At 43.1% G+C, this 15,937-nt stretch overlaps 1 protein-coding gene across 1 annotated transcript; it reads left to right on the plus strand.

Annotated features, from left to right (window-relative positions):
- The first annotated feature begins 6,782 nt into the window (after positions 1-6,782).
- NDE1 (nudE neurodevelopment protein 1) lies at positions 6,783-15,928 on the plus strand. The gene is made up of 8 exons (XM_054270957.1): positions 6,783-6,902; positions 7,434-7,587; positions 10,634-10,782; positions 11,108-11,244; positions 12,077-12,253; positions 12,671-12,762; positions 13,552-13,688; positions 14,779-15,928. Exons 1-8 carry the CDS (start codon positions 6,817-6,819, stop codon positions 14,870-14,872), a joined length of 1,026 nt encoding a protein of 341 aa, XP_054126932.1. The 5' UTR covers positions 6,783-6,816; the 3' UTR covers positions 14,873-15,928.
- The last annotated feature ends 9 nt before the right edge of the window (positions 15,929-15,937 follow it).

Raw genomic sequence — 15,937 nt, forward strand, 5'->3', positions numbered from 1 at the left:
GCTCATAATTGTGGTATTAGGCTAAGCTGGAATTTACTTGCACCTTGGCCTAAGAGACTGCAGGCAGCAGCAAGGAGAAGCCCTGGTGACAAAGCTGAGAGCCACAGCCAGGCTTGCCAGGGTCGCTAGGACTGTCACTGCTGTGTGCCAAGGCTGAGAGAGCTGCTGCGTTCTGCTCTGCTTAACAAACCAGTGCTATTAATGAGCATTTGACAGTTTCAGCAAAAACATGTCAGTTTGAGATATCAGAAGGTTTTTAAAATAGTGAGAATCTGTTTCTTGCTTAAGCATGTGAAAATCTGATTCTGCATGTACAGATTGCAGAGAACTATATAACATCTTTAAAGAGACAGAAAAAGGTTTTATTGCTGTTAAATACTTGTTCTTCAGTGACAGCAATATTTCTATATGATATTCTAAAATGTTTGTCACATTTTATGGATGTCAGTATTTCATTTGAACAAAAAAAGCAGTTCAGTAGTTTGTAATGACAATTGCTGAGCAGTTCTTGTTCCATCCATAGAGTGGGTGGTGTGGTGAGTTATTTAATTTTCTAAGAAAAGCAAGTATTTTTACCAACAGAAGTTAATTGCCAAAAGATGTTACAACCTTACCAGAACTTTCAGTGGATAAATTTTTCTCCACTTAGTTTTCATGGAAGAATCAGTGTGGCCTTCTCATTGAAATAACCAGTCCATGAATCCTAGCACCACAAAGATCTGCCAGTTATTAATTATTAATCAGCAAACTAAAAATAAATGCATAAAATAATTTCTCCTCCTCTGCTAATTTTGAAATAGACAAGTGTTCTTGTTCTTCTTGCAAACAAGGCAGTCACAGTGATTACAGTTACTTTTTTAAAGTATATTTATTGCTTGTGTACAGTAGTGCCTCTGGTAGTGCCTCTGAGCCCCTGGCATTTGTTAGGGTGCTGTTTCACTGTTTCAGAATTGGATGAGAGGCTCTCAGCTTCCTCTGAAATCTGAGAAATTTTGCTGTGTTTTAGAAATATTTCAAGATGACAAATATTAAAAACCTCAGCTGTACCTCTGTCATAATCTGTGTAGTCATACTATCCTTAAAAATTTGCTTAAAGTGTTGAAGTTAAATGTCCTTTGTCCCAAACATGTGAACAATGTATAATTTGTTTTAATTACTGGCAAGATACTACAATAGCATGTGGTTTATTTTCTGCAACTTATCTGGTAATAAAAACATTCTTGGGTAATGACAGAACTGCAAATGCTATTAACCCAATTTTTAAATGCCTTATTTAGTTTCCTCTTCATAGTTTTATGATAGTTTGTTTCCATTTACTTCTGTTGAACATCTGAACTGAGAATATAGTTATTTTGCTGAATGCCTGACAAGAAAGTAGAATAGTTTTTGTCACCCTTTTCAGTTAAAGTTATCTGAGTTACGGACAGATTCCTTCTGGTGCAATATTTATAGAAAAGCACCCATCCTCTCAGTTACAGAGCCTTTGGGAGAGGTGTATTTCCAGTTCAGACAAGTCCATTCTGACCAGGCCAGTGCTCCCGGCCCGGTGTTACATCAGAGGTGAACGGAGCTGGGGCCGGGCTCCCCCGTGGGTGCCCATCCCTCTGCTGTGTGGGGCTGAGCTGGCACCCGGTGACACCCGGTGACACTCGGTGACACATGGCCCTGCCTGTGCGGGCCGCAGAGACACACGTGCCATAATTTGTGTTTTTGTTTTGGCTCCGCAAACAAATGAGCGAGTGTTTGTGTGCTCGGTCGGTAGGAACACACCTGGGGCGCTTGAGAAAGTCCCTGCTCGTCCCGGGTCCCTTCCTATCGATCCTGCCCGGGATTCCCGGGCTGCAGCCAGCTCTGCCCCATGCCGCAGTTTCCTGCAATGGTGACATCATGCCGGGAAGGGGATGAGTGGAAGTGTCTAATATTTCATAGACTGCGACACAGAAACCTGTCCTTGGCCGGGAAAAGCACTTTGGGCTAAAGATGTTGGGCTGGCGATAAAAATAGATACCTGCGCTGTCTCGCTGCTTGCTTTTGCAGCAGAGGTCTTTTGAATTGAGAAAAAAAAAAAAAGGATGAACGTAAAACTTTTCCTCTTTTAGACAATTTTAAGGTCAGTCACGCCTTTAAAATTAAGGAGCGTGCTGGCTTACACTCTTAACACCTCAGAAGATGCGGAGCCTTGTGCATATGACTGTAGGTCCTTGAACATGGACAGGGGGGTGTTTAGCAAGGCAGACGGGGAACAGGAATAGGAACAGGACTGGGAACGGGAATAAGAATGAGATCAGGACCGACAATAAGAACCAGACCGGGACCGGCCGCGGCCGCCGCCCCCCGGCGCCTTTTGAAAGTCACCAAAGTTTCCGAAGCGCGTTCCGGCGGCGCTGATTGGCCGAGCGCCCTGCCGCACGTGACCGGCAGCCAATGGGGCGGCGGCACCGGCCGGGCCGGGAGCGGCGGTGCGGGCGCGGCGGGAGCGCGGTGAGAGCCCGGCACGGCCCGGGGTAGCGGGACCGGGGGGACACGGGACAAGAGCTCAGGGACACGGGAACCTGGCCGGCTGCGGCCCCGCGCGGACCTGAACCTCCTCCTGCTTCGGGAGTTCCTCGTGCGGGCGCAGGTGGGGCGGGGAGCAGAGCGTAGGAGCCGTGCCCGCCGGTTGAGCCCCCGCCCGGGAATGGGATCGGGGAGAGCTGCCCCGCTGAGCTCTTGGCTTGCAGCTGGAACCACCAAGGTCAGGCGTTCCAGCGCAGAACCGTGTGGGGTTTCCTCAGGAGTCACTGGAAAGTTGGAAGTTTGGGAGCTGGGCTGGTTACTGAGGAGAGGAGGGTTTTGCTGAATTCACCCTTTTGGTAGAAAAGCCCCGGAGAAGCCGATAACTCTTTTCAGTGCTGGCTGTGGGATTCTGTGGTAATCCTGGTGCTCCCGTGACCTCTCCCTTTTCTTTCTCTTTTGTGGTGATTTTCTTTTGTATGGCTTAAACAAAAGAAAACAGGCCCATGTGTTACAGGAGGACCCTTTCAAGGGGAATATTTTAAGCAAATCTGAATTTGAAAGGATGGGAAAGCTACTTTTCGGGAGCAAAGAGCTGGTTTGTTTTGGTTTACATTTAGGAAAATAATGTCTAATAGGAGCTTCATCATCTCTGTCATGGATAATTCAGTAGTGTTTGTGGTACTGTTTCACTTTTTTATTACAATACAAATTTCCTTGACTTGGACCATTAGGCATTGCTACATAAGTAGGCCAGCATTGTTCACCGAACTAAATGTTTTGTGAAGGAAAAAAGTTCAGAATCGGGGTCGTTTTGAGTCCTTTGTTCTGGCACTGAAACAATCTAGGGGCCCTCATGAGTTTGGGTGAATTCAGACTGATTCCCAAACTGAAGTTCCTTCGATAATTTTGTGTGTTGTTTTTCTTGATGTTTGCTTTTTCCTGAGGAGTTTTGCAATTCTGCTGTCGCTGGTATGAAATTGTTTTCTGCAACGTTTATGCTGCCGTGTTTTATTGCAAAATTCCCGTCCCCACCCATGATCGTTTCCACTTCCTGCATGATGTGGAGCTCTGTAATGCCTGTGACCGGGCAGGAGGCCTGGCCAGATGTCTGCTCTGGCTTCATGTGTGCGGAAACAAGCAAGGTGCAGCCAGTGTGTGCCTCTTACAGACTCCGACTTTCTCTCCTCGTTTTTTCCAACTTTTCACAGTGTTTAAAAAACTATTTCTAAAATCTCCTTTACCCCTCTTTGCTCTCCCTGCTTTTGTAGTGAGCCCAGACAACGAGGAGTTCCTGATTAATTTCTCTTCAGGCATTTTGCATGTTGTCTCCAAGTTGTTAAAAATCAAGGGGAGAAGGCAGCAGGGGAAAACCAGTCATAGTCCTACCCTTTCTAAGGCAGTTTAACAAGACTTACGTGGCTTTTATTTGCACTCTTCTTAGACAAATTTCAGGAAAAAAAGTTTGAAAAAGCTTTAATACTTTGTCTCAAACTTGGAAGTTTTCACTTTCAGTTTGTATTTTTCGTCTTTGGTTAGTTTGAAATCCCAGCTTAGTTTGAGCTAAGGTGTAGCACAGGGAAGGAAAGTAACAGGTCTTCCTTGAATATTGCAACAACAAACATGTGCCTTTGGCACAGGACAGGAGCCACGTCTGTGGAATAAGTACAGGTCCACTGTCCTTCCGTGTATTTGCAGTTGAACAATTAATTTTAAATTATAAGTACTATTTAGTAATGGTGACCACGATGGAGAGCAAGCTCTTAATGGATGAATCCTCAGTGGGCCCACACCATAATAGAGACATCCCTGGCACTGAGGGGTGCCACCCCTTTGTGCTGTCTGAATGTTCACAGGGTTCTCTTGGATTGTGTGTATCAGTTAAGGAAAGTTGTTCTCTATACACCCCTACAATCTCAAAAAATGCCAATTACTACAGTATTTTAGTTCTTCCAAAGTGTAATGCAAAAACACAGGAGCCAGATCTGCATATTCAAGATTTTGAAGGTGATGGAAGCTGCCTTTTGGTTCCAAAGGGTTGTTTGAGAGCTTTTCAGAGCAAGATGTCTTGTAGTTCATCTTTATCTTTCCTGAATTATTTTTGTTGTTTGTCCAAACACAGATATTTGATTTATTATAATGCTTGTGTGAGAAAAAATACTTTTTGGATTTTTTTTCTTCACGAGTGTGCTGCAAGGATCAGTATGTGTGTACACAGTGCCTTGAGCAGAAGGACATGCTTATTAACATCAAAGGCACTTTCAGTTCACTTAGAAATAACAGAGGAGATGTGACATAAACTATCCTAGGTCAAGAATGTTAATTATGCTTGGTCATGATTTTCTTTTTAATGGGCAAGAGTGCTATTTGGAAAATCGCTCCTTACTCACACTCCTTTTCCTCTTTTTTTGTTCAGTGTGTTCTTCAGCCTTGAGACCTTATGCTGGAAATGTATCAATACATTATACAGTGCTTTTGTTTGTTTGAGGGAACACACAGCTTTGGCTAATGAACATTTTGTGTCAAACTCAGTTATAAAAGCTAAGGTTTAGTAACTTTTCTCTGGACCTGGCAACTCCCCTTTTAAATAACACAGTAATTTCTGTGCTTGTGTTGCTGATCGTGTGCTCTGAGGTATGCAGGCACAGCCCACTCAGCTGTGATGCTGCTTACTCCTTGCTCAATAATCTGGTAATTACTTGGGCTGTGAAGAGGAACTGGGCTTTGTGGCATTGCTTGGGTATGTAGGAATTGGGCTGTAGATTGCCAGACTGCTTTGAGTGCTTTTGTCCATAGTAGAGGTAAGAGCTACTTGGGATTGTCTCAGTAGAGTTACTAAGTAGGTGGCTGTTACTCAATCCTGTTTATACCTGATAATTTTTTGGAGAGCAAAGTCTTGATGGAGGTTAAAGATATTTTCTTTCATAGAGTTCAATAGATGTGCAGTGTGTGCACATTTTCTTTAGCTAAGACATGCTGCTCAGTGGGTCTACTCTAGCATTTTATGACTATCATAAATAAGAGTAGAAGACAGGGCTGGCATCTAAGTGATGTCTTCAGCCATCCCTTCTTCTTTGTTCCATTAGAATTACCTCTAGGAAATTTTTTGCTCAGCAGAACTGGAATTGAAATTTGGTAGAACTTTGGTGTTTCTTCAGTCATTAGATTTCTGTGATGCAGTTTTGTGACAACTGTCACTGTCCTGAATTTCTGAATTGTTCAATTCCACCTCTGTTTGCTCTTGTTGATCTTATTTGGTTTCTTATTTGGTATCACTTTGGTTAAATTGATAATGTCAGAGGGGAGTCTTTGCCTCACCCAGGGCTGGACATGGGCAGATTATGCAGAACATTAGGTTTGATGTTTCTCCATTGTCAAGACTAACTAGTATGAAATTATATTTGTTACTGACCCTTTAACAGAGAGTGTCATGCACATCATAGGGCATTTATTTTATTTAATTGTAGTGTTTAGATACTTAAGTCCTCAAGTGGGAGTGACCAGCTTAAGGGACTTGATTCCCCAGTGGCTCTTTAGTATGTCATTCCCATTTGGGGCTGTGTCCTGTGACTGGGTTTGTGCTGGCACAGGGACAGCTGGATTGTCTGGATTGCTGCTATCTTAACTGCATACCTATCCCAGCCAGTGGTATCCTGCTAAAACCTCTGGGTAGCTTTTACCCTCCCTTCTCCCACGGCTCTCTGAGGTATCCAGATATCTTGTAGCTATACATGGATTTTGATAGTTCAGGTTTAAAGTTGGGTAGCTTTGTCTGCATTGACCTAGGAAGAAATTTTTCATCTGTCCAACAGTTAAGTCCATAAAAAACTTATGTGTTCCTTTAAATGTTAACTCAAGAAATCAGAATCTTGAGTACCTAATCTCTGTCTCTGGGAAGTTTCTCTTTAATTTCATGCTAGGTGTCTTTAGGGTTGTTGAATTGCAGCGTGTTCGGAGCTGAAGTTGTGCCTGAGCCTTCTTTCCCTCGTGTTCTCTGTGCACTGGCACAGCTGCAGCTCAGGTTTGGGGTTTGTGTATCCAGAAGTGCCAAAGGTGCTCACTGCTGGGAATGTGGTGTAAGCCTGCAGCAGCTTTGGGAGAACTGGGGAGACTTAGCAGGAATTCTGTCACATCTATGGTCTGTGTGACAGAGTCCTATCAAGGCTGGGTTTTAGTTTAGTCTCCAGGAGTGACTGTGTGGGAGGGGGATGTTCTGCTCTGCAGCAAGGAGGAAGGCTGCTCACTGCCTGTGTTCCCACACTTGACCCTGTTATTTTTCAGGAGGGAAAATGAAACAGGAGTTTTAGACTTTGAGGACTCATTATGGATGACTCAGAAGGACATCACTTCAGCTCAGTGGAAGAGGAAACCAGATACTGGAAGGAGTTGGCAATGAAATACAAGCAGTGGTAAGGCAGTGGCTTCATTCCTCTGAGTGGTTGGATAAGCTTCATAACACTTCATGCAAAGACACAGCTCTTTCATTGCTGCTTGTTTAGCTTGTTGGAGGATTGTTTCAATAGAATTGTTCAAGAAAATAAAACACTTCCTTTAATCTTTCTCTCTGTTCCTCACTTTTTGTTATTAATCAATAACAGCTTTCTTTATATTTCCAAATAAATAATAGAATTGAATAATGGAATAAATATGAGATGGCAGTGAACAATTTGCATACTAAAGAGATGCCACATATCCTCAACATCTACAGTGTGAAAAAAGACTCTGGGGTTTTTCTGTTTATTTGGACTTATTATTTTGCTATGGGGTGACTTCCCATGCATGGCAGGGGAACATTTTCATGTTTCTCTTTTCCTGTTGAATACAGAGAAGGGCTTACAACCTTCTGTACTCAAGAGCAGTGTTGTTTTTACCTTGAGTGTACAAGAGATGTTGTTTCCATGGTTCATGATGATGAGTTCTGTTGCTGAATTTCTCTCCAGTGCTGAGAATACCCAGGAGGAGCTGCGTGAGTTCCAGGAGGGGAGCCGAGAGTACGAAGCTGAGCTGGAGGCCCAGCTGCAGCAAACAGAGTCCAGGAACAGAGACCTCCTGTCAGAGAACAACCGCCTGAGGATGGAGCTGGAGTCAGTGAAGGTCAGAGGGGCTGCTGGTGCACCTGGGGGGCACATCCTCAGGGCAGGGGGGAGCAGGGCAGGTGCTTGCAGACTCTGCCCCATGGTGTCACCTTAGCTTTACAGAAAAATTGACCAGAAGACTGCAGAGAGGAAAGGCTTGAAAATAAAGAAATGTCAGCCTGTTGTGTGCTCTGAGGATTCTGTGTCCCTTGGTAGCATTCCTGGAGCCCTGTTCACAGGTTGTGGCTGTGTGTCAGGATAGATTTCAGATGGGAGAGAATTGTCCACAGTTGAGTGGAGAGTGAGTGTGAACACAAGAGAGCTGCTGTTCTATTCCTTCTTCCATCTATTTAGTGCTTTTGTTCATAGCTTCCTTGCTGTCTGCATCATGCAGTCACAGATAATATTGCAGAACAATCCAAGTACAAACACTGCAGCTGTGTTTTTGCATTACGTAAGGAAACTCAAGTTAAAACCCTTTTTACATAGTTGTTTATTTATTATCTGACATTTCAGATAAGCTGGGAAGCAGCAGCTGGTGGGTAACACATAGGGATTGAGAGTCATAAAACAGTTTCAGTCCTGGTTCTGTTATTGAATCTGTCTGTCCTTAGGGAAAAATGAGTTTTTCTTTTTGCACTTGGTTAGCATTCTGTGAAAATAAGAACCAGCAGAAAGGGATTAACTTCCAGGACTATAAAACAAAGAATATGAACTTATTGAGATGGGGCTTCTTAACATAGCAGCTTAAGAAACAATGAAGCTATCTAGAGTATGAAGAGAGATGAGATGGTACTGTGCTGATTGACAGGTTCAGGAAATACTGATAAGTTCTCTTAAGTTTGGAAAAAAATCATCTCTGAAATTGGTGTGACTTTTTAAAGTTTTAGTTTAGCCTTTTATTTACAGATGAGTTACAGTCACCCAAGAAATACTACACTGTGTTTTGTAGGGCTAGCTCAGTCTCTGTGGAAGCAGAGGTTAATGTAATTACACTTCTTCTATTCAATTGGATGCAATAATGAGCTAATGGGAGTGAAGGTGTGATTAATCACTGGATGAATCCAGATTTGCAATGCCTTTTGTTTAAACTTTTGTCCAAATTACTGTCTTAAGGAAATACTCTTCTGTTCCAGGCAGATGTCCTGTCACTTTAGCACTAGCTTAGCCATTTCCTCCACTCCCTGCTTTTTGATAGCAAGACTTCCAAGACTTGTTTTATTGTATTTATGTTGTTTTAATCCCTGTTCTTGTTGTAACACCTTAGAAATGTTAGATGTTGTGCATGTTGTATGCAGTGTTGGTCTGCTGTTCCAGGTAGCCACATAAACCCATGGAAGCTGATGGGTTTGGGGAGAAGACAAAAATTTTAAAAATAAAACCCATAGTTCATTTAACTGAGGAATGTGTAGATGTTTTACTTTCTCTAGAGTAGCTGGGATGAGAGGAAAGGACAGTGAACCAGGCAAAACTGTGAGAAATGAAAATAGTAGGAAGCAATACAGAGCCTGAAAAAGTGGAGGGTAGTCATATTTTAGAAAATCTGAAATGATTCTTCACAGTAGATAACTTTCTTAAAATAAATTTTGCTTGAAATAAACCATTCAACAATTGGCTATTCATGCAGCCTGAAAACTGCAGCAACAGCCTGCAGTGAAGGAACAGAGCCACCATTGAGGGCCAGATCAGCTGATAGTTTATTACAATTGGCTAAAAACAAAGAGTCAGACCTTGCAGTTCTGGTCTTTTATCTGAATCAATTCAAGAGCAAAGCATTAATCTCATGAAGCTATTGAGCAGCAGTGTTAACTGAGCCCATCAAGAGTTGGGATCTGCATCTAGGTCAGCACCGGTGAACTTTGCCAGGCCCACACAGCTTGTGGCTCTGAGCTGCCCAGCCCAGTGTGTGTGCCTGCTCCCCCTCAGAAATCAGAGCTCACACTACCTAAAACTGATGGGAATGGTGTTTTGCAGAGTTAGAGAGTCCTGAGAAACTAACTGAAAGTAATCTCCCTCTTGGAGCTTAGAGGCTCTTAACTGTGTTTCAGAGATTTGAAATTACAGCAGTGTCACCACACTGCAGTCAAATGAGGATTTCTTAGTTCAGGATGGATATCTCTTCCCCTTCTCCTTGTCTATGCATTTCATGTGCTAAAATAGCTGTCTTCACATTATCATTCACGCTAGACTACTTGCCATGGTTTTGAAATTCCAGTGCGTGGATTTGTTTCCAGTGACTTCAAGTGTTTTGTACTTGAATTCTGTCTGGAAAGCACTTCAGGAATGTTCCTTACCCAGCAATCTTGGAGTTTCCAAAAAAACCTGTGGCATGTTGAAGTGGTCTGGTAGCAAGGTGGTTGAGTATAAAGCATTGTAATAGTGTGCTCTGGAGCTTTCCCTGTCACATACTGTGGAACTAACTCCACATTTAGTGGCAGTGCAGGAGAAGATGTGGCAGCCAAGTCTTCCTCCCTGCTTATGCCTGTCTTAAATGTACCCTTGTATATGTGGTGTAGAGGGAGACAGAGTTTGGTTCAGGTTCCCAAAAGTGTACCTGTACCTGAAATGTTCTAGAGTTCTGAACCTGCTTTGGGCTAATAAAGCCACATGGGCAGTGCAGAATCTTGCTGATTCCACAGCAGCATGTAACAGGGTCACACCTGGAATTTTTATTTTATTCTTCTTACTTTGGCTCCTAAATATTGCCTGACTTCATATTAGAGTTGAAAATAAGTGGCTTCTCTTGTGTGCTTTGTGTATTGCTTAGAAATTGTGCTGAGCCAGGCTGTCTGGGAGAGGCAAGGAATGGCCTTGTGCTGTGAATGTTGGGAACTGTTCCCCAGCACTTTTGTTTGATAAGGAGTGACAGGAAGAGTTCTTGTCTGCTGGCAGCCCAGAAGTGTGGGAGCAATTGAATTTGTTGGCATTTTACCATACATAAAATGATGTTTCTCAAAAATTTTCAGAGTGTCTGTCTCTGCCTTTCAAGGAGCTCAGATAATGCTGCAAAAAGAGAACATGTGTTGCTAAGTACCTGATGTGCTGTTTGATTTGCCTTTGAGTAGGAAAAGATTGAAATGCAGCATTCAGAAGGATACAGGCAGATCTCTGCACTGGAAGATGACTTGGCACAGACAAGAGCTATTAAAGAGCAGCTTCAGAAATACATTCGAGAGCTCGAGCAAGAAAATGATGATTTGGAAAGAGCAAAAAGGTGATCTGCTTTTTTTTCCACCTCTATTCTGTCCTGCAAGCATGGTGATACTGTGCTGTTTGTGACACTACTTGTTAGCATTGCCATTTTGAACTATCACTTGTCTGATGATTGTGTTGAAGAGATTTGTTGCAGATGGGCGATGTGATAACTTTTTGTTTACCTCTTCCACTCCTCTGACTGCACTCTTTCATATATTACAAGCTAAAAAAAATAACGAAACAAAGCAAATGAAACAAAAATGCAAGTGTCCATTTTCTTGTGAGAGAGGGAGTCCTTCCACCTTGAGTCCTCTGGTAGTGACACCTAATGCACTCTTTTTCAGAGCCACTATAATGTCACTGGAGGATTTTGAGCAGCGTTTAAACCAGGCTATTGAAAGAAATGCTTTTCTGGAGAGTGAGCTGGATGAGAAGGAAAACCTTCTGGAGTCTGTGCAGCGCCTGAAAGATGAAGCTAGAGGTTAGACAGAAGTTATTTGTATCTTTTCCTTTCTCTCCCATTGCCTTGTAGCTGTTCAGTCCTCACCATCTGCCTTAGAGCTGGGCTTTTAACTTTGCTTCTTTAAAACTTGGTATCTGAAATTTAGAAACAAGTAAGGAAACTGAAGAACATTCTGCCCCCTCCTTGAACTCCTGACATGATTCCAGAGCACTCACAGAAACAAAAGTCTGTTCCAGCCTTTTCCTAATCAGGGCTTCAGGGAATTGAGCCAGTCCAGCTGGGGCATGTGCTGGTGTCCACGAAGGTCAGCTCTAATACACATTAACCTCATTGTTTCCTGGGCTGTGGGAAATGCAGCCAGTGAAGCATTAATGGGGAAGTAAAACAGGTGGGCTGTGACTTCTGGTTGCCTTGGAATGCACTGGCTTTTTCCTATCTGTCAACAAGGCTGGGTGAGAAGAGAGAGACCCTGGAGCTGGATGAATATCTGTTTTCGTATCTTGGATTCTGTGCCCTTGAGTGGTATCCATAAGCTACAGCCAGGCTGTGGGACAGAAGTGCTCTGTCCCTGGGGTAGATAATGGTGTGGCTTCCACCTGGCCTCAGCTCAATTTCCTTCATGTGGAAACCAGGATAGAAAAGGGTACAACAGGTCTCAACCTTGCAGGGATCCAGAATGTAGCCAAGGTGTGCCAAGTTCAGATAATGCCTGGAGTGAGCTTTTACAAGGATCAGTGACTTTACCTCACCTCCATGAGGAGAAAATTTTTTTGACAAAAGTTTACCTATTTTGGTTTTTATCTTGGTGGCTGCATACTCCAGCACTTGTTTTTTGTTGCTTCCTTCACAGATCTACGACAAGAGCTTGCAGTGCAGCAGAAACAGGAGAAGCCCAAAACACCAATGAGAGCTCCCCTGGAAGCAGAAAGAACAGACACTGCAGTTCAGGCCTCCTTATCTGTGCCCTCAACACCCGCAATGCGCCGGACACCCATCAGCATTCCCACCCCTGGGACCTTTAGGAGAGGTGACTGGCAGGGAACCAGCCCACAAATACCATTTGATGCTCTTGTTTTTGCTACAGTTTGCTCCCTTCTTTTCATTCCTCCTTTAGCCACAGAATCCAGTGTGTAGTGTAGTGTCACCTAAATTAAATCACCATGGTCTCAGTATTCACAGACTGGGATTTTCTTGAGTTTATTCATAGTGCGTTCATTTCCAATTGACTTGAACTGTCTGGTAATAATGAGGGATAAGATGAGCAGTTGGGGCTTTTTATTAGTTCACAACTGTCCCAGTGATGTTGGTCTGATTTAGGGGAAAGGCTTTAAAAACCCATGTGATCTTTAATCATGTTCCTTGAATCATTTTCTCTAAGACAGTAGGGTCAATTTTATTTTTTCCTTTCCATGAGTAACATATCCTTTTTTAACCTGCCCTGCAGGTCTTGAGGACAGTTATGGTGCAACCCCTCTCACACCAGCTGCAAGAATATCTGCACTTAATATTGTGGGAGACTTGCTGCGAAAAGTGGGGGTGAGTGATTTTCCAAAAGCCAGGCAATGCTTTTGGAAAGCTGGAGCTCTTGGAAACTGCAGCCAGCACTACTGTTCTGAGGAGACTGAAAAGAGTCTCTTGCCCCCAGGGTAGCTTAGTGTGGCCTTGGGCTTGGTCTGGACGTCAAACATTTCTGACCAACTCCCAGATAAAAATGGACATGCTTGTTTTTTTAAGTCCTAATCCAGATGGGGATAAGATCTCCGTCTATGAATTTCTGGAAGTGCATGTGCAGAAAAAATATGTCAGCAAGAGTAAATTCAGATAGGATCTGTTCCCATGAAGGGCAGAGAAGTTAGCAGGGTGGTACCTGCTGTCCAAAAGGCTTCTGGTGAAGTTTGCCTTAAGAGTCCAGTGGTCTTGTGAGCAAGGCCTAATGTCCTGCTAAGCTATAGTTTGACATTTAAGGTAGTGCTGATGTTGGGAAAGTTATCTCATGACTTGTGTTGGTGCTGTGTTTTTGATGGGAGAGCTGCAGAACTGATACAGCCAGAAACAACTCAGTAAAGATGGAGTGATTTAGAATGGGAGCATGTGATGGAGAATAAGATGTCTCTGGCTCATTCCCTCTGGTGTACCACCTGATACATATCTAGGGAAGCTGACAGCTCATACGAATTTTTAGTAATCTGTCCTCTACTGGACAGCTCACTCTTAAAGAAAGAAAAATACCCCAAACCCACACATTTCAGTGCCATTTTGGTGTGGCACTGCCACCTTCTGAAAGAGAATAGTCAGTCTGACACTTACCTCGTCTATTTACTTCAGGCTTTGGAGTCCAAGCTTGCATCCTGCCGAAACTTTGTGTATGACCAGTCTCCAAGCAGACCTTCAGTGTCCATGTATATGAACAGAGATGTCCTGGAAACACGTCTGAGTCCTCATCAGCCTCTGTGTGACACAGGGTGAGTGCTGGGCTCTGCTGGTGTCTTAATGACAGCTGTTGGTGTTGGAGCTTGGGGACTGATATTTATTTGTTTTGGTAGACACATTTTCAAAGTATGTGAAATTCAGTTATTCAGGATTATGATTTGAATGTTTCAGGTCAGTTTAAAATCTGGAGTCACTAGCTGCTCAAATTCAAAGACTAGCTTCAGTCAAGTTTTGAATACCTCAAATCTGAAGCAAGTGCAAGATGTATTTTATTATGAATCAGTTTAACTGGGACAAAGTACAACAGTTTTTGCTTATTGGTTCAATTTGTTTTATGCTTTATGTCCTTGTACAAGAGATGTCTCAGGAGTGTTATGGCATGTAGGGAGACTTCGCTTATCATAGTTAAGATTCTCACTTGTGGGAGAACTGGAAAAAAGGTGAATAGTGGGTCCACTGAGAATGAGAGTTGCTAAGAATGCTTTAGAGTTGCTAAGATGTGTTTTTAAGTAGCTGCTGACAAGAAGTTACCTTACTCAATGTGCACATTTCTCTGAATGTTTGAACCAGTTGTCTTTTTGTAATCAAATGAAGAAAAATCAGCAAGGTTATTGCAAATTGCCATTCGGTGTCTGCTTAAACTCTGCCAATCCTGCACTGCACATTTTTTAGGTTCTGTGTTTAGGTAAGTGAAGTGCCCATAGTACACTTTGTTTCAGACATAATTATTTAGCCAGACCCTTGTGCTGGTTTGTCGGGGTACCCAGTGGTGTTGTTTAGAGGGAATGTTCCACGTTGTACTTGCTTTCCTAGAAACTTCATGAAAGCTCCTGCAAGAAAGCCTCAGGGGCCATATATTTCCATATGCATGAGCTGATTATCTGTCTGCTGCTGCATTGCTAAACTCAAATTCCAGCACCTGTAAAAGATAGTGTTCATTACTCAGAGTGAAATGGAGCCCTGTGTTACAGTGAAAGCTCAGCCCAGTTAAGGAATGAGTTCATGCAGTGCTCAGTTTGCTGTTACTCATCTCAGCTGAGTGGATTGTTCTGGAGGTGAGCAGTTATTCTGAGCATGTTACACTGAGTGAGAAATGCCCTGACTTCAGTTTTGCACTTGCAGGTTGGTGAAACGCCTGGAGTTTGGAGCGCGGCCATCGCACGTTCCAGGAGCCGTGAGCCATCCCTCACAAAGTGTTGTCAAGATGCTGCTGTGAAAATCCTGGCTGGCTTTGGGAAAGGAGAAGAAATGTGTATTTCAAACTTTAGTTTTAAAGAGAATATCAGTGAGCAAGCAGACAGCAGTGTCAGGGTAGGTGAGAGCTGAACAAGCAGTCACAATTGGCAGTGTCTTCCAGTGTGGCCTCTGGGCAAGTTCTGTGGGTGACAAGGTGTGACAAAGCCATGCTGACTGTGTGAGTGCAGGACTGGGAATTCCTTCCTGCATCAGCTACTGTAAATAGCTCCTTGAAGGTTGCTTCTTTTGACACTACCAAAGCAATTGTCCTGCCTACAACACAGCAATATTCACTATGCAGCTCCTCAGGCTTTGGCTTTTGGTGTTAATACACCACCAGTTCTGGCTGGAATTCTGCTTTCTACCATGGGTGTTGTGTGCTGCAGTCACCCAAATTAAAGAGATGTTTTTATGTGGTGAAAGGTGTATTTCTGCAGGGAAGCTGCTCAGCTCCCCATGGAGTGTTTGCTAACCAGAATGTTGCTGCACAAAAACCTGCCTGTAGTGGCAAGATGTTTCTGCAAGCAATGATTTCTCATTCAGAACAGGTCACAGTTAAAGGTGAGACATGTCTAGTGCTGAGAGTGCTCAGGAGATCCCAGAGCTAATAGCATGTAGACTTTTTTTTTTTTTAACCCCATGGTGGCTTATAAAGCCTGGTGGTTGTAGGAGTCCAAACTAGATCAAGTTTCTAGTTCTAACATCTTGCTAGGTGGGTTTTACTGCTTTATAAACCTCCCTTCACTAAGGTGCCTTGGGTGTTAGTGATTTTTTATTTTTCTATATGAATATGTCAGCTGTTACTAATTTAGAAATGCTGTTTTAACCTGAAAAGCCCTTTATGCTAGAGGACTGTATATGAGTAGAGAATGTTTTTTTTTAAATAATTTTACCCCCTGTAGAATATTACTGCATTTGTTTTTTAAATGGAAGAGATTCATTCCCAGTGTTAATGTATTTTATGGGAGCCTTTACTTGCAAAAGTAATCGTGACTGAACAATTTTTATGGATTTTTTTTTTTTTTGTGGCAGGGGATGGGGAGAG

This window comes from Melozone crissalis, unplaced genomic scaffold, assembly GCF_028551555.1.
Source record: "Melozone crissalis strain CALT ecotype California unplaced genomic scaffold, PUWL_Pcris_2 ptg000012l_1, whole genome shotgun sequence".
In the NCBI taxonomy this organism is placed as follows: Eukaryota; Metazoa; Chordata; class Aves; order Passeriformes; family Passerellidae; genus Melozone; species Melozone crissalis.

What these genes read in the sequence shown, in the direction of transcription:
- NDE1 (XM_054270957.1), top strand. Translation starts at nt 6,817, where the DNA reads ATGGATGACTCAGAAGGACATCACTTCAGCTCAGTGGAAGAGGAAACC. An exon ending in CCCTGGGACCTTTAGGAGAG is followed by an intron (nt 12,254 to 12,670) that starts GTGACTGGCAGG and finishes CCTGCCCTGCAG; the next exon opens with GTCTTGAGGACAGTTATGGT. An exon ending in ACTTGCTGCGAAAAGTGGGG is followed by an intron (nt 12,763 to 13,551) that starts GTGAGTGATTTT and finishes TATTTACTTCAG; the next exon opens with GCTTTGGAGTCCAAGCTTGC.